At 41.1% G+C, this 18,038-nt stretch overlaps 1 protein-coding gene across 1 annotated transcript in view; it reads left to right on the top strand.

Moving 5' to 3' along the window:
• The window catches only part of GNAL (G protein subunit alpha L), a 123,439-nt gene that overhangs the window by 97,937 nt on the left and 7,464 nt on the right, over nt 1–18,038 (top strand). The window contains exons 6-11 of the mRNA XM_032182451.1: nt 11,577–11,631; nt 13,810–13,883; nt 14,763–14,821; nt 15,046–15,166; nt 16,045–16,175; nt 17,855–17,922. Of these exons, the coding sequence (XP_032038342.1) occupies nt 11,577–11,631; nt 13,810–13,883; nt 14,763–14,821; nt 15,046–15,166; nt 16,045–16,175; nt 17,855–17,922 (508 nt within the window). The remainder of the gene's footprint in view (nt 1–11,576; nt 11,632–13,809; nt 13,884–14,762; nt 14,822–15,045; nt 15,167–16,044; nt 16,176–17,854; nt 17,923–18,038) is intronic.

Below are 18,038 nucleotides of genomic sequence, written 5' to 3'. Positions count from 1 at the left end.
GAGGCCATCACAAAAGTGGTTCTCTCCCTCAGGACAGGTATTGGACACGTTCCTTCTCAGAGCATTTCCTAGAATCCAAGCCGCAACATCACCCACTGAGTTTCATGAGAAAAATATTCTGATACAGAATTTGTTGTTCTAGGAGCCCTCAGCTTTGAACAGAAAAAAGAAAAAAGAAAAAAAAAAAAAAAAAAAAAAAGGCAAAGGGTAAAAATGCTGCTCCTTCTCTCCCTGAAAATGCTAAACTTGTACCTGTGCTCACAGCCCAACTGCAGGGTGACCTGCCAGTATATTGTGAGCCATGTGTCCCTATGTCAGCGTGTGAGTGACAGTTCCATATTTAGAGAACAAATGATTTCCAAAGCGCTCCTGGTTTTCATTTCCACAGATTACATGCAAGTTGGGAGTGGTGTTTTTAATCGTTTCTTAAAAAAGAAAGGAAGGAAAGAAAGAAGGAAGAAAGGAAGAAAGGAAGGGGGAGAGAGAAGAAAGAGAGAAAATACAACCTTTTGAAATCTGAACTGACAAGTGGTTTTGGGTTGCTGACATTTTTACCTTATTTATATATTCCTTTTCAGCATTTTACAGCTGCTATTCCATAAATCTTCCAAGTTTTTTTTCCACTAGCTGTATGGGTGGAGAAGACAGATTAGGAAGTTTAACTTCCTTCTCTGTCCCTGTTTTTAGGAGCTTTAGAAGTTGTCCAGGATTTAAACAGGCCTCCCTGGATATTTCAAGTAAACTTTATAAGAATTCTCATCTTCCTTGCAGATGTGGATGTGGTACAAAGCAACAGCTTCCGCAGTGTGCCAGGGCTGATTTAGCCCTAAAGGCTGAAGTCACCCTCCTGGTAGCACCATGATATCCTGCAGGAAACCTAGGGTCACAGCCCTGCACCGAAGGCTTTCAGGTGGCTCCGGGCAGGCTCTCAGGCTGGCTTGGGCTCCGCTGCTGTGTTGTAGCACCATCACCAACCTGCCCTGTGCTGCTCAGCCCCTCTGTCTGGAGCTTTCCCACCTCCTGCTGCAGGTGGTATGCTGGCATTGGCAGCACGCATCTCAGCAAGGAGCCCACGCAGAGAGCCATGGCTCTCTGAGGATGACCCACAGTGCCAAACCCTCTGTTATCAACAAACTAGCATCCCTTTGCTCCAGCTCTTCATAAACCAGGCCCCCAAAATAGCAGCCGTGTCTCGGGTACAGGACAGAGCAATTAAAAAACAAGAGCGTAACGCAATGTTTGAAGTAACATGAAGCAGGACCTAATCAGGTTGTTGCATAATTGTTTTCCTCATTCCTCAAACTCAGCTCATTGTATTGTTGTTTTAATAGTACAAATGCGCTGTACACTGAAAAAAAATACATGGAAAGTTAACAGGAATGAAAGAAAGGTACAGAGAGTGCAGAGTTTGGCAGGCTTCTCACAAAATGTCTTATTAATAGCAAATGTTAGTGTTAACATGACTTCCTGTCAAATGTATAGGTAGCAGGATTGTAGGGCTAGTTTTGAACACCAGGTTTTATAACCCGTGTCTTAGTTAAATAGCTTTAACTATTAAGTGGAATTAAGCCAATAGTTCACAAGTTGGACCTGGTCACTGTACCCTTACTTACATTTTTGTAGTAACAATTCCTCTCCTCACTTCAGCTTCGTGCCTTCCATCAGATAACCAAGATAATCGCTCAGCCAAACCGTAGGTGTTATGACCAATTGCTTGAGTACATTCAGTGGTTAAATATATATCCTGCTCTAAAATGGGCAGGATAATAGTGATTTAATGAAAACATTTCAGCAGCATCATTTGTAAAGATATAAGAACTTTCTTATGAGCCTAATGGTGATGTCTAGCAGTTGTATCCACACTGCTAGACCTCTGCTTGATATTTTTCTTGTTTTCTCCTGATAATGTCTAAGACAGCTGATCATTTACAGATTTTTTTCATGTACAGCTCTGAAGTATGTTGTGGATGGGAAGAAGGATAACCTGTTTGCTTGAAATTACACTTAGAGAAGCCCAAATGTATTGTGGTACATGGCAAGAACTTTGGGAAGAGCAGGCTTTATCCATCCCATCAGAAGTCCCTGAGAAAGGTTACCATGCCTCTTAACTCCACAAAAGGGACATCAAGAGATCTATATCTGAGCAATGGGTGAAGTGGTTCTTTTGGGTGTTTTGGGGTGAAATGATCTGAAACTGCTGGAAGGATGTCAGTTCTCGTCATACTTCTAAGACATTAATTTTTCTCTTGTGTAAGTTTTCTTGCCTTGAACATTGACAAGGCAGTATCCTACCTATTTCAGTAACAAAGCATGCTGGTGAGCCACTGAAGGGCTGCAGATAGAGTTTGCATCCTGCATGTCCTTCACGCAACGTAAAGGTATAACAGTGCAGCATTAGAGCTGGGACAAGGAAGAACGAGTACAGAAGAGAAATGGCCTGCCGCTACACCTCATAAACTGGAATAAGGAAAAAGAAATTTTACTGGGTGCTCTGCAGGGACTGCTTTAGCACCTTCTCTGTTCCCGCTGTCTAGGAAGCTAGACATTTTCCTGAGTTTTGCATAGAGCCATTTGTTCATTTTTCATGGCTTGTACTGCTGATGTACTTCACATCTTACAAGCAACCCTAGAAAGCTTCATCTCTGGTAGGATGTGTGTTAGAAGCCCTTGCGTTCCTTAAATTTTAGGCATCTACAGGAAGTCCAGATCTTGCCTCATGTCTTGGAGTGTATAATACATCCTCATGAGAACTGGTTCTGTGATCCAAATGTTGGGCATTGAAACTAATGCCAGTTCTCCAGCTCAACCCCAGCGCTCACCAGGACTCCAGCCATGTCAATTCTCTGGGTCAAGTCAACACTTGACAAGCACGTGCTAGGCAAAAGCAAACAGATACGCTCACATTTTGCACAGAGTTTTAACATATTGTTTTTCTCACTTAATGTCACAAAAATACATAGATCTGAAGAGTATAATAAACAGGCATGTGCTTTTCCTGGCCAGGAGCATTTGCCACCCTGAAGAGTTCACTTTTCTTCATCTGGGTTTTCTGGGGGCTACTAGCATCCTCTTTTTGAGTCATCTGGTTTGACTTTTAGATGTGAGATCTTTTGGCAGCAAGTTCCCCTTGCAAGGAGCTTGGACTGGTGCCACTTTGCTTCTCCTGTCTGAGGATTTTCTGCTTTCTCTTTTATCACCCTCCTATAGAAAACTCCAGTCAAACTGGTTTTTCCTTTCCGCAGTCACTGTAGCAGACATTATTCCAAACCACTTCCACTGGACTAAGTGATCATTAATTTCCAACAACCAGTGCTCTTTCTAACCTGGATTTGGCATTCTTCAGGGCTCACCACAGTTATATACACTAAGTATGTCCACAGCACAACAATCTTTAAAAACAAAACCATCAACCAGAATGTGTAAGTTGCATTGATTTTTTGTTTCCCTGTATCACAGCAAGCTAAGCTTGCAAATGACAGAGGTAGCTGTATTTGCAACACCCTGTGAAAATAAATTTTGGTAACTTTGGCAACCTTGTGGTATAAAGTTGGTTCTTGTAAATCTGAAGCATTTGACAGCTCCAAATATTATCTTTTGCCCGTAGTTTGGCTTTCTTGAACATAAAAGTCAAAGTTATATTTGAAGAATTTAACTAAAGAGGCAGATGTGAGATATTCTGTGCACTTCAGTTAGTGGGATGTAAAATGTAAAACCAAGGTTTTGATATATCATTATCTCTAAAGGTATATTTTCCAGATTGTAATGGGACAGCTGTTTTCTTCCCTCTTGACTCTTCTGTTGTTTGAAGAAGTTCAATCTCTCGACTGAGAGAGAGACTCTCATGCTGATGTTTCAGGTATTCTTTACTTCCCTTCCTGAGCTGGTTTGTATACTTGCTGGAAGATATTAAACAGTTATTTCGTTCAGACAGCGGATAAAATGATCCCAGTCTGTCAAATATCAGCTCAGAAAGCAGTCAGGATCCAGATCTCTCCAGATAATGCAATATGATCTTTCTGTTTTCAGGTTATTATCTTTTGGTCCTCTCTTCAAAATTGCATTTATAATTACAGAATGCGCTCTGTGTAGCCTTTATATTACAGAACTCAAATCTGTTTCTGCATGGGTATATAAAGATACCAAAAGATTATGAGCCTGGGACTGTCCTCTCACAAGAAAGAAGAAAGGGAGCTGAATCCTATGGATTCGAGCTGGTGTGAGTGCGGTTAGGAGCAGGGTTTGCCTGTGTCAGTCTACGCCTTCAGTTTTTTCAGTGCTTCATTCTTAGTTCGTGTTTTGCAGCAGTTCAGCCGCTTGCACCCCTGGGAATAAAACGTCTGATCGCACGCAATAAAAAAATATTATCCTTTGTAAAATAAATAAGTAACCTTTCCTCTTCCTTCTCTCTCTGCCCGTCCTCTTCCCTCTTCTCTGAGATCCCACATAACAGAAGCTGCAGATGATGAGTCTCGTTTCTGCTGGAGCCTGTTAACCTTTCTGTGTGAATGACAGTTTTCCAGATTTAAGTCTTAGCCAGTGTTTATGTTAAGAAGAGGGTTAATGATGATCCCCATAGGCCTCTCGCTCGGAAAGCAAAAACATCTGCTAAGCCAAAAAGTGGTTAGTTTGCTAAATTTAGAAGGAAAAAATGCATTTCCCAAAATTCACACTGCTTCTTAACAAATTTAGGGAACGGTGGGGGCAAGTAGTTATGGAAGCCATACTGTTTACTCATTTTGAGTTTAGTTCATGCTTTTTCAATTATAACAAAAATAAAATTAGAGCACTATTATTAAGCAGAAGGAAAGCACTAAAACGTGTGTCTGAAACGTTTAATGTAGTTGAACTTTTCATGTATTTGTTTAGGTTAATAGCTGGACACATGCCAAAGCCTGTGAAGCCTTTCTGTAGAGATGCTCTGCAGTACTTACTGAGAAAAGGCTATTGAGCAGCTTAGAAAGCGAGGTTGAAACGGGCGTCTGCTAGGAAACTCTCTTAACCAAGCCCGTATACCAGAAGCATTCTTTTACAGGTTTTAGCCCTTTTTCTTATCCTTGTCAAACTGGCTTCTGATTGCTGCCAGCCCTCTGACTTGTGGGGGAAGCGTCTCCTGCCGAATTGCGATGAGCCCGCGGTTGCGATAGTCGTGACCTGTCGTTGCTTTTGATGTCTGAGCTAAAGTCATCACCTGTACATTGAGTTTAAGCTAGAGCTCTCCTGCTTCACAGGGCTGCTGTGGTGACTTGGCACTTGATGACTTTGCCATGCTTTGGGCCATGGCTGGCAGTAGTTGTAGCCATGACAATGAAATGGGCCAGGCATGTGCTTCCCCTGCCAAGCTACTGGTACTGCTGGTGGGCGGCAGGTAGGTGGGCACGTAGATCTGGGCAAGATGCTCACTGCAGAATCAGAAATCGGTTGTGGTTGGCAGGGCCCTCTGGAGGCCCCCTGCCCCAGCCCCCTGCCCCAGCAGGGCCACCCAGAGCAGGGTGCCCAGCACCACGGCCAGGCGGCTTCTGAAGGTCTCCATGAGGAGACCCCCACGGCCTCTCTGGGCAGCCTGAGCCAGTGCTCGGCCACCTGGGGGTCCATTGCTCGCCTGGGGTCCATTGCAGCATGTTCACCACTCTTTCTGAAGCTCATCCATCACACTGACAGCTCCTACTCTGAGGAGACAGCTTCTTGAAAACCCAGGTGTACCAGGCAAACTTGTCCTGCCTACGTACCAGTCACACCTGGTGGCCGAGCAGCCGTCCTGTGCGTGGTCCTTGGTGGTCTCGGGAGCAATCCGGCTGCAGCCACCCAAGCCGAGGGATGGCGACAGGCTTCAGACCACAAATCCTCAAACTTCACTGGCCTGTTAATGTGCCAGCTGGTTTCAGGCACAATTGTACTTTGCTCTCGCTCCCTGCCTCAGCTTTAACCTTTTCGTGTCCTGGCTGTAATGATTTCCTTGCCAGCGGTTACACATGGCTGCAGATCTGTTTCTCTGGGCAAATCCCACATTTTTACTAGCCTGCAGACCCCTGTGTTAGAGAATGCATGAAAAGATGAGGAAAAAAACATTGGTTTGTGACAAGGCAAGGGGTTACCAACATCAATTGCGGAGATCTTCATTAAATTCAGATTCTACCTGTGTTTTAGTGGACCGTCACCGTGAGATGTAGCTGAACTTCAGTCCTCGAGCGCTGCTCCAGCAAAGAGGCCTCAAGCGTAAGGGCTGCAGCGGGGAGGGAGCGTGATTTAACAAATGCTGCCCTCTGCAGTCTCCTTTTCTGCGCCTCGGATCCAGCCTGCATGCGGTTTTACGGCTTTTTTTGATAGCCCATTTTTTAATCTCCCTCTCCAAATACGTTACACCCACATGAGAGGCTGAAGAGACGGTTTTAGCGAGTTAGTGTTGGTATTGAAATAGGAACAAAAGGGAAGTCCTGGGAAACCGCCGCTCTCAGAAGATGCCAAAAATACCCGTCAATCAATACCAATACCTAAATCTCCAACGCTTTATAAATAAATACAAAATTTCAATAGCATCTTCAGCGTTTGCGCTGGCTGTTTTTCTCTGCGCCAGCTTAAGCTGCAGTTGGTCGCTCAAAATGAGAAAGAGATGCGTGATCCAGAGTGGATTCAAGACAGATTTCAGCCTCCCTGCACTCCTGCTGCACTCAGTCCCCATGGGAGACGGCTGCAGAGCCATACGGAGGGAGCGGGGAAGGTGCTACCAAATGGAAGCCGTATGGAAAACATCGTGCCTCTTCAAACTTCAGAGGAAAATCCTCAATGATTAGATTTTACCCGTGTCTTTTGAGGGATTTCTACCGATATCTTCAGTAAATGACTTAGGAAAAAATTAATCCTTTAGGGGTTAGGTTGCTGGGGGCTATTTTCATTAAGTCTTTCTCAGTTACCAGGAAGCGCATCAGAATAATGCCAGGGTGCTTGAAGCCCAGCCGTGGAGCCTAAGGTACACTCCAAACCAGAAGTCCGTAGCTTCCTACTTCAAGTACTGCAGGAGGCACTAACAAGTTTGTAATCCCTTATCTGATTAAAATACATATATATCTAATATATATTTAAAAAATCACGTGTTGATTTTGTCTCTGATAACTGCAGCAGGGAAGAAAAAAAAAGTAATTTTTTTTTTCTGCTCACTAGAGAACTGGGATAGATGAGTTATTACAACGCAAACATAGGGAATTCAAAGTCCTGGTCTTGCATCGTTTCATGTAGTAGAAGTATAGGTGTTTCTGTTGGTTTGGGGGCCTGGCCCTTAATGCAAAGAGTTTGAAAAGCCCTTAATAGTCCATCAGAAATGTAAAGGTTTGCAGACTCTGACAACTTACCTGAGGATAAATTTGAGAATCTTCATTCTGAGAACTTTCAGCTATAGAGTTACCATTTTACCTTCCTCGTTTAAAGAGAGGATTATTGTGATTTGAGTTCGATTTCTTGTTTTCCACAGCATCTTTTTGATACAAGGGCTTTGAAATGTTAGGGAGAGAGCAGAAAAAATGGTTGGGGTAGAAAAAGATGTATTAAAATGTGTATCGATCTGTAGTTTAGCACTTCATCTTTCCAATTCTTTGACTGTCAAAATACAGTTATAAATGTAGCATGTTTTTTGCGTCTATAGTATTATTCTCAAGACATGATTTTCTATTAATTGTGATTTTGTTTGTGGGGTCAGAATATCTGTACAGAACAGCGCAGTGATTTACCCAGTGAGAAGAGGATTTTCATGTGCGATTACCTCCTCTTTATTTGTGCATTTATGAATCCTTTTTCCAGAAATTCTTGTATAGCTGCTAATGCTGCTCAAATTGCCATGGTTTTTAAAGAGAATAATGCTTATTGATAGTTCCCACATGCACTGGCAGGCACATCTAAAACCTGTACTTTTGTGTTCACAGCTTGCATAATACAAAATGTAGAGATTGCTTGTCAAACTAAGTGTCAGCTGAGTTTCCTAGGAAACTCACTGAAGATATTTATAAAACTACAGATCAGCTTAATAATAGATATAATAATGTCAGTAGCTCGTGATCGTTTCTTTTTTTTTTTTTAAACTTTATCAGTCCATTTTTCTTTTGCTTTAATTTGTTGGCAAATCAAACCACTGCATTTCCAAACAGAGCAGTGAAGACCTTCCTTCCAATATCTTGCTTGTCTTATTAAAAAAGATTAAAGTAAAATTAAAAAAAAAAAAAAAAGACGGGTTGTGCTGTTCCACATGAGGAAATGTGGACCATCCTGCTGTAAAATTAAGAAGAACCTAAGTGTTGTACTGATTATCAGACTGAATCCTGCATAAATAAAACCACAATTGTGAACTAGAAATAGAAATATTAGATCACGTTATAGTTGTATTCACACTTGAATTGAATGCATGAGTTGAAAGTTCATTGCACTTACATGCAAAGCAGTTACTGCAGAATTAACATCAATCCTGAGTACAGGTTTCTAAAAAAGATGCATAAATAGAAGACCTGTCAGGATTGTAAAAAGACATGGTTCTGTGAAAAAAATTCTATCCCTGAGCTGAAAAAAACATGAGCTAAAAAGAGCTAAAAAGAGAGAATTGGTGATGCTGGTGTCCATTTTTATACATTTTTCTGCTATTGTGTTTTCCTTACGCTGATCTTTTGAGTGGAGACGTAGGAGCTGCCCCAGCTGAGAGGAATCTTCGTATTTTAAGCATTGCAAATTGAATTTTTATTCATGTAAATGCAAAATTTCCTGGGGTGTATATATGTACATTTCTATATATAAAAATGTATATTACACCAGAACATAATTATTAGTAGAGGCATTTGGAATTAGTAGAAATTAATGTTCTTTTGGAAAACAATTTAGAAAGGTGAGTCCCCTTTTCACATTTTAATGCAGTAATGAGGATGAAGCTAGTGTGTTTAGTAATGAGGCAGTACTGCCTCCTTATCTCATCTGGAATCCATTACTTGAACCTACTATATAAATTCGCCTGTCAGAGCTATTTTTTGATACTGTGCTAATTAGCCAAGTAAGGAGCTTATTATGAAGGATGTTCAGGAACTGATTTTCTTTCCAAAAAGTCAGAGTATGGCTTTTTATGTTTCAGTGTCTAGAAAACTCAGTGCACACTCAGTGTCCTTCCAAAAGAAATCCTAGGAAAGCTGTCCCTCACACACCTTACGAAAAGCTATGAAATTTAGCCCAGTCATGTGCTGATTTATTGGGTGCCAGTGATAGCAGAGCAGGTTGATACAGCAGGATGGCAGTTAAAACTTTGTAAATCACTGCTTTCATTTCATTGTAGATGACGTGTGGCCAGCAACCTTAGGAACGTAAAACATGGCTATCTAAACAGAGGTTTTTTAAGCACAGGTGATTTAACAGAGCGCTTTCTCTCTTACCTGTGGCATTGCCACTGAGGATGTTTGAAACATATGTTTTTTACTTGGAGGAGGCTGACACTTTCTAAATGGAAGATGACTTGGGCTGACACACAGCACATAAATGCAAATGCTAACAACGATAACCTTCCTGAAGTGCTTGTAGAGGAGAGAGAGGTGTGCGCTGGTACTGAATATCACCTTATCTAATCATTTTGGATCAGTGCTACCAGCGTGACCTTGGTGTCAGAGAGTCAAGATGTATCACCTGTGGTTTATAGACCAACTCCAGAAGTTCTCCTCCTCCAAGAAAAATGCTGATTCACATCGTCTCGTGGGGTTTGTGATGGAGTCGTGTTTGTGCACAAACACTCGCCTCTGTCCACGGCGTTAACCACATCAAACTGTTAAGAAAACTTTGTGACAGACTTGGAAAAACAGGAACGCTGCCTCCACAGCCTCGCTCAGGCTGCTTGTTTAGGAAGAGGTGCAGCTTGGGGGCACTGGGGGGTTGTCGATTTTTGCCATCTTTCTTCACCTTGCTGCGTGCTGTGAGCTTGAGATGAGAGCTGGGTTAACGACAAGTGCGCCTGTTAAAAATACATCTCTCTGCTCCTGCGACTGCGTTAACTGCGGGGGTAACAAGTAAAATGTGGTTCGATCGCTGTTCTCAAGGTGAGGAAAACATCAGAGCGGAAGGTTCTGCTGAATACAGCCGCTGTCTAGTGGTGACTGCAGCTGCAAAGATGCACTTTTCCATCTCTGTGCAAGCTGATGGTTACTTTTGCTGGGGGAGGAGGTTTAGGAAAGAGATCCTTTTTCTTTCAAGTTTGTTCAGGATCATTTTGTAATTAGGCACCCGTCGTGTTGTTGTATAAACAAGTGGTTTTTAAAGGCGGTGTTCGGACATCACACCTTGATGGTTCAGAAAGAAAAACTGCATATTCTAACTGTATGTACTGGATTTTTTTCCCCTGTTATAACAATTGGGGTTCAAAAAGGAAAAATAGTATAAGTAAATATAAACGTGGCGTATTTTCTTTTCCTTTCAGTAAGTATCCGTGGGAAAGTACTATGACAAGTACAGTCAGGCTTTTAGGGGGTATTTTTTCAACTGGTCAGTGTTTGTGACCCTTGTGTTAACAGTGAGTCACATTGCCAGGCAGGAGTTCACTGTTTTTTCTTCTTTCCCACTGCAATTAAATAGATTCCACATAGATTCCAAGTAAAATCGGAAAAAAAAAATGCCAGTTGATAAAGAAATCTTGATAATGTTGTAGCAGGATGAGTCAGCCGGTGGGGTATTCACTGTCAAATACCAAATAACAATGCAGAAATTCAAGAAAGCTTCTAAGTCATACAGGCAGTCCGGGAAAATGAGCCATCTGGGCTCACACAAATCTAAGAAATGGGTGAAAGTGAAGGAGGAGAACCTGTCTATTTTAGCTCTACATAGAAAATCCCATTTTTATATCCTTATTACTGCTATTCTTACATGTACTAGGAAAGAATTAAAGCTCGAAAAGATCTTTAAAATAATTGGAGATGTTGTCCCCCTTTTTTTCCGGTTCCCTTTCCTCTTGCTCTTCTCTGCAGTTGTGTTTCACCTCATGGATTTCACTGAGTTCTGGCAATGTAAACAGGCAGACTGGGTAACCTCCATTTCGTGCAGTTTTCTTTTCCAGTTCTTACGCTTTAGCTGCAGTGTTCACGGGAAACATCTCAGGCCAAAGCTCCTCGTATACATTAACTAACAGTTCTGCTAACGTTGCTGAGACTGTAATCAACATGGCATTGTGCTAAGCCAGCTAAATAAAGGAAACCCTTCTCCCCATTTTCTTTCTAAAAAACCCCAGAATCTTTTTTATGTTTAAGCCACCTCATAATGTTATGACACATGGATAGACTTGGTATTTTTTTAGTGGATGTCACACAATTGTGACATTTAACTGCATTTAGGCTGCTTGTGAGCACTGCATAATGGTAAGTGTAAAAGTGCTATACTGAAGCAAAGTCTAGGTAAAGAGATTTTTGGCTCAGAAATTACAACCCCAAGCAATATAAGTAAAGCATTGGGCTCGTAGCTTTACTATCAGACTTGTGATTTTACTTTGCAGCTGAAATCTAAATCGGAAAAAGTAGCATGAAAAGTGCTATACTAGACAGGATTTTACATATCTAAGTGCATTTTTTTTTCTCTTCCAGCTTTTTAGAAAGAATTGACAGCGTCAGCATGGATGACTACACACCCACAGATCAGGTTAGTGTAACTAATGGGATAGGGTCTGAACCAAGTCACCCATTTGTCTGAATTCTTCAGGTAATTTAGTTTAGTCCCACCAGCAGCTGAAATATGCCATACCCCATGCTATCAAAATACAGTCTAGCAGTTTAAGTAATGGGTGTTAAAGAAAAAGAGGCTTTTTGGTGGAGGTAAGCTTGTGTTTTAGTGTTGTTACATGCAGGTTGGTGGTTTCTGTAATATGTCTGTTATTTCTCCTTGCCTTCCATTCTGTGTCCCACAAGAAAAGCAAACAAAACATTCATGTAAAAGCCTAGGGTTTCCATCACCAGCCTTTGCTACACAGAAGGAGTGTTTTATTGCAGCAGTAGAGGTGATGGAAACCTGAAGGGAGGCATCCCGTGTCCGTCATCAGGGTCCTTCAGGGACAGCAGCCTGCAGTGGGTCCCATGTCCAAACTCAGCGGGGAGCACCCACAGCAGCAGCAGACCTCATGGATTTCCCTGCGGGCATGCAGACACCTTCTTTTCAACCTGTGCCTGTCTCCTGTGGGCAGAGTAGTTTCCATTTAAGCCTTACTTGCAGGACATGTGAAATGGTGCAGCCTTGGAGTGAGAAGAGGCTTCGGCATGATGCATGGCTTCAGCTGGCTTCCCTGAGCTCAGGCTGCCTGGTTTCCTTGGGCAGGACATCTCCTCAGCCAACTTATTCAGAGGCTGTTATTTTTCAGTGCCAGCATCCTGCTATCATCTAGTAGTCTCCATCAAGATTGCGGGCCACGTGGTAAACTGCAAATACTCATAGTAAAAGAGAGTCCCTACACTGGGTAATTCAGTCTAACTACCCAAGATGTATGATGGGTGGATGCTCTTAAAAAAATAAAATTAAACTGTCAGATCTCATTGTGTAATCAGGAACTGAAATTCAGAGGAATGAAGTGACTTGCCAGGGATCACACAGGGAAGTATGTGGAGCAGAACCTGTACCTTCAGACCTAGTTCAAGTCTATAACCATAAGCCTGTCCAATTACTCTGACGAGTATCCTGAAATAGAAGGCAATAAAAAATAATACACGTTGTACTATAAGGTGAAACTCATGTAGTTGACCCGATATAGAATCAATTATTAAAGCCCTCAGGACATTTCCAGACAAAAGTGGTTGCAGTGAGATTTACTCCATGTAGACCCCATGGCCTGACTGTAGCATCAGTATTGCTCAGCTGGAGAGAGAAATCAGTGAAGCAAACCTTCATTTTTGCTTTTATTATTTATGTTAGTGTTGCCCTATATTTGTTCTTGTGAGGCCTTCCTCTACCTTGAGCAATCATTCGTCACAGGAGGATTTGCTCTGTTATTTAGCTGTCTCAAATTTTTTTCGTGATGTTTCCTTTGGGAAGAAATGCCCTATGTCTCTCAAGATCAGACGAGGCCTTCGGTGTTCAGCAGGCAGAAAACTTTTGCTCCAGCAGCAGTGCTGGATAGTCAAGGTTAAAATACCTGCTAGTGATGGTAATGGCACAGGGAGAGCTAGTTTCTTCAGGTATGCATCATAAATTGCTTTTACCTACTTCCTTTGAGAAAGCAGGAAATTATTTTTTTTTTAATTATTAAAAGAATGTTATTTAAGTGTAAAGTACTGCTAGCATGAAAAATAAGAAAGAAATGCCAAATTTACCTGCAGCCTAAATTCTGTTCCCCTGTGCACTGTAATAGAGCTTTAATTACTTAGTCACAAGCTATTATTTCGATAGGATTCCTGTCTCATTCAGTACAAAAGAGGGCAGAATTAAGGTTGCCTGGGCAACTGTAAATCTGGAGTTTTCTAACATTTGAATACTTGACTTTACAACATGAACAACATATTTTTCTTAGTTTTATGTAACTTCAGAATTCATTATCCACGTCACATATAAAATTATATGATAATCAATTATTGGTTTCAGTGTGCACAAAGGAGAACACACATAGGGTATTGTTCTGCTTCCAGAGTGTGCACAAGCCAAATTCAGAGATGTTGTTTGTGTATCTACCGTGTCAGTATGGACAAATGCGGGTTTATCAACAAGTCTGATTGAACTCTAATTAAATGGAACATTTAAGACTTTTCATGGAAAATATTATTGCATGTATTTAGAAAGAAAATTAGGATAGAAAAAAAAAATGTCATTAATCAGCTTCCGTGTTCTCATTTCCAGGACCTATTAAGATGCAGAGTTTTGACATCAGGGATTTTTGAAACAAGATTTCAAGTAGATAAAGTAAATTTCCAGTAAGTCTATTAGTAATATTTTATGATTATCTTTCTAATCCTTAACAACTTAGTTCAGATGTCTGTGTTCATCTGTTCTTGGTAAAGTGAGGTGTAGGGAGGGGGCAAGGACTGTTTGATTTAGTTTGTTTTTTAGCAATTTCAGTAGGTCCCAGTAAAATTGCCTCATACTTCATAAAAAAAGCTGATACTAGTCATATATGTTAACACTGCTCTCTCATGGGGCTGTTTTTGCCAACTGTTTTGTTGATAGAGCGCTGTAAACTCATAAAATACTTTTGGGGTAAGGTCTCACAGCACTCGGTATCTTGCCACAAGTCACAATTGGTACAGTGGGACAAAGAGAGTTAAATGTCTTCCTTCTTCTGGAAGGCTGCAAACTCTGTGTCTCGAAATTTTATTAATTTGTGTTAATTTCTGTTAAAACATTTCCCACTGGGCTGCCTCCACTCACTGGTTCTCACGCAAAAAGGTGACAGTGCTGGTGGACTGAGGAGCTGCCTGTGTCCTCCTCCTTGTAGACATGCACTCTCTCCACCATGCTTCAAAATATGATGAAACCTGTGCTTGTTTGTAATGCAGTAGCCCCAACCATACATGTCATGTGTGTTTCCGCACACCAGAAAGGCCAGCACTTTTCCTGGAAAAAGAGTATTTCTCACTTTATGGTAGCGTTCTCCTGGCAGAGCAGGGCAGGTGGAGTGGTGCAGCGCTCTGACATGCAGCGCAGCGTCCGCAGGTCTCTCTTCCCTTCAGGCAGTACTTTAGTGCCGCTGTCCTTGGAGCTGTCAGATTCATAAAATGAACACTTGTGCTGCATGCTTCATGTGACTTCCCTAGTGCACATGAGTGATATAACATCCTATGGCTTTTTAACAGCATGTTTGATGTAGGTGGCCAGAGAGACGAGAGAAGAAAATGGATTCAATGCTTCAATGGTAAGTGAAAATATCCCATGGTTTTATTTTGAATATACTTTACATTTACATCATTTTACTTATGCTGAGAACATAGCATGTCACTAATGCAGAAATCCAATGTTATAAATATTTTCTTCAGGTGTTTGGGGCAATTCAGGGAGTAATGGTGGTATTACCCCGAGGTGTATGTGCTGCGATAACAGTTTCTTTTCCCTCTCCTTTCTTCTGTGTGCTTTGTCCAGATGTCACGGCTATAATCTTTGTTGTGGCTTGCAGCAGCTACAACATGGTAATAAGGGAAGACAATAACACAAACAGACTACGGGAATCCCTGGACCTTTTCAAAAGTATCTGGAATAACAGGTAAAATATACTTCTTTCTTCACCCCCTGCAAGTTTAGCTACATTTCAACTCCCTACAAATTAGAACCCATTTTAGCAAATACTCATATTGATTATTCAGAAAATATCCAGGTGGGGCCAGGTCACAGGGTGCATGTGGAGTGGCACACATTGCTTCACCACTGCTGCCAGAGTGACACATAAATACGAGACCAAACAGCAGTCTGACTATGTTCCTAGCAGAGAATAAATAAAAACAATACTTAAGTTAATGAATTTTTTTTTAGCACACATACCTCACAGTGCTTTGCACTATGAGCTGACTGAAGGTAAAGTGAGGAGAAACATTAAGTGAGGTCCCAAAGGTGCATTGCCACAGTGATGGCTAGGTACTAACTGGGGAAGAAGAGGGATTATTTACTTTTGATTCATCAGGTGCCATACAGGTCATCCTAGCAGGCAGGATATTTCTGTGGATGAGATATTGGTTAAGACAGAGCAGACTGGGAGAACAGAGTTTTCCAGCCTTTGTCTTTTGCTTCAGCAAAACCAAACAAAGTAGACAGAAATGTCAGTTTTTGGACTGTGGTGCTTTCAGGAACCATCATCAGTTTCCCAACTTGATATCAAAAGGATAGTTTAGAAAACAGTGTTTGAAGACCATTCTTTTCAGTTATGTCTATTGGAGATTTTATTAATTTATATACAGATCCTATAAATATATCCACCAGCATAGATAAAACTCAATTGAAATAATAATTTTAGATTTATTTTTTTTCTGTTGAAGTATGTTCCAAATACCCCATGCAGAAACAGTCCATAAATTTTCCATTGATGTGATATGTTTTCTTTGATGAATGTGTCGGAGATAACCCAAACGTTTGGTTTGTTTTTGACAGGTGGTTACGGACCATTTCTATCATTTTGTTCTTGAATAAACAGGACATGCTGGCTGAAAAAGTCTTGGCAGGGAAATCAAAAATTGAAGATTACTTTCCTGAATACGCGCATTACACTGTACCTGAGGATGGTAAGTTTTTTCACCACTTCAGGGCTTTGGCTAATTGACACAGCCCAGTCCACAGCACCTCTCTGTCTCTGTCACACACGCACACAAACTCACAATCACACAGCTCTTTCACATGAAATGTTGTTACAGGAGTGTACAAGGCAAAGCAGCCTGCTCTGCCCTGTGTTGTTCAGGCTGCTGGGTTTGTGATCAAGTGAGTGTTACACCTGTTTTACACCAGGCAGACTGTTTGCCAAATACTTCAAGTCTGTGTCCAGCACAAGGAGTAAAACTTGCACTTTATGACCGCTAGCCAATTTTTAGCAAATTCAGCCAATTTACATTTTCCCTGCCACAGGGCTCGAGGTGACCTGTCAGAAAAGGCTTACATCCTCCACTCACCATCAACAGCAGCCTAAATTATGGAAGTGAAAAGAATAAGCGATTTTCACCTTCCATTCAGGCCTGGAATTTCAAGAGTATGATACTGAGTTTCAAGTGCAGAGGATAAATAAACATTCCTAAAATCTGAGTTAACCTGTTACCAGTTTTATAACCCTAAGGACTTACAGAAATCTTTTGTCACTATCACATAAATCTCTCTCTCCCAAGCATACACTCCATATACATCGAGTTTGGGTAAATTGTTAAAATCAACATTTTTTATAGTAAGCAAGTTGTCAGGATAAAGTCGCTTTTCATGTTTCTCAGTGGGATTTCACAGTGGGATTTCACAGCAGATAATCCTGAGTGATCCGGAATATTTACATATGAAGCAGCTCTCTGTCTTTAACCTGTTCATTTATTCTCTAATTTCAGACCACGTTATTTAAGGTCAGCAGCACTGAACTCTAAGATGCCGCTGGTTATGCAGCTGCTCTCGGTTTATGCCTACTGCTGTAGATAAGAGTAGAAAATGTTTCCATATCCCAATAAATTTTGTCCTTTACAATATTACGTTTATTAGCATTTGATGTGGTACCTTAGTTGAGGAGAAACCACACCAAAGGGAAATGAAGAGATTATCTCTTCACTGCATTGTTTGATTTTTACGCTTAGAGTAAATACAGTTGTTATATGGTCTGGATAGAGACGACTTCATGACGAACAACTAGTACCAAGGAATTAGCCTCCAGTGCAACAAGAATTTAATCTCGTACATTTAAGTGGCAATACATCTAAGAATTCTGCTGACTTGGGGCCTGGAAAAAAAAAAGATAAATTTTAAAAGATCTTTTAATACTATGACTTTTTTTTTCCGAGCGTAATCTTGCTCTAGCCATTTTTAAACCCAAATCCCTGCCTTCAGAATCTTTTCTTACAGAGGTGCTCTTGTGTTGCACAAATCAAACAGCTCAGCTGCTTTTTCTAGTCAGATTTTCTGATAAACTTTAAACCCTAACCCCCATTTGGTTTGCTTTTATGTGAACAAATTTATGGATCTGAGTAAGCCTCTTCATCATGGTATGACCAATGATGCTTGCACAAGTTTCAGCAATTTTCAGGACCCTAAAAGATGTTTAGAAGTTTATTTCAGATTTTACAGTATGCTTCCATTTCAGAACTGTACATCAGGAGTCTCCTGTGGCTTTAATTTCTCTATTGAAGGACTACTTCCTCCTTATTGAATCTTTTATTATGAAAAATGGAGGATTGTTTGCTTTTCATGTTTCTGATGTAATTTATTTTTAATTGAACAGCAACACCAGATGCAGGAGAAGACCCCAAAGTCACAAGAGCCAAGTTCTTCATCCGGGATGAGTTTTTAGTGAGTAATTTTGATCTTATGCATGATTCTATCATAGGAAATACTGGCAGATGGCATAGTTTATTTAGGGAAAACTGACGGGGTTTTGCAGAAAGCTAGAAGGAGAGGAGCGTGTC

The sequence above is a fragment of the Aythya fuligula genome, chromosome 2 (genome assembly GCF_009819795.1).
Source record: "Aythya fuligula isolate bAytFul2 chromosome 2, bAytFul2.pri, whole genome shotgun sequence".
In the NCBI taxonomy this organism is placed as follows: Eukaryota; Metazoa; Chordata; class Aves; order Anseriformes; family Anatidae; genus Aythya; species Aythya fuligula.
This window is presented reverse-complemented; position numbering and strand designations above follow the sequence as displayed.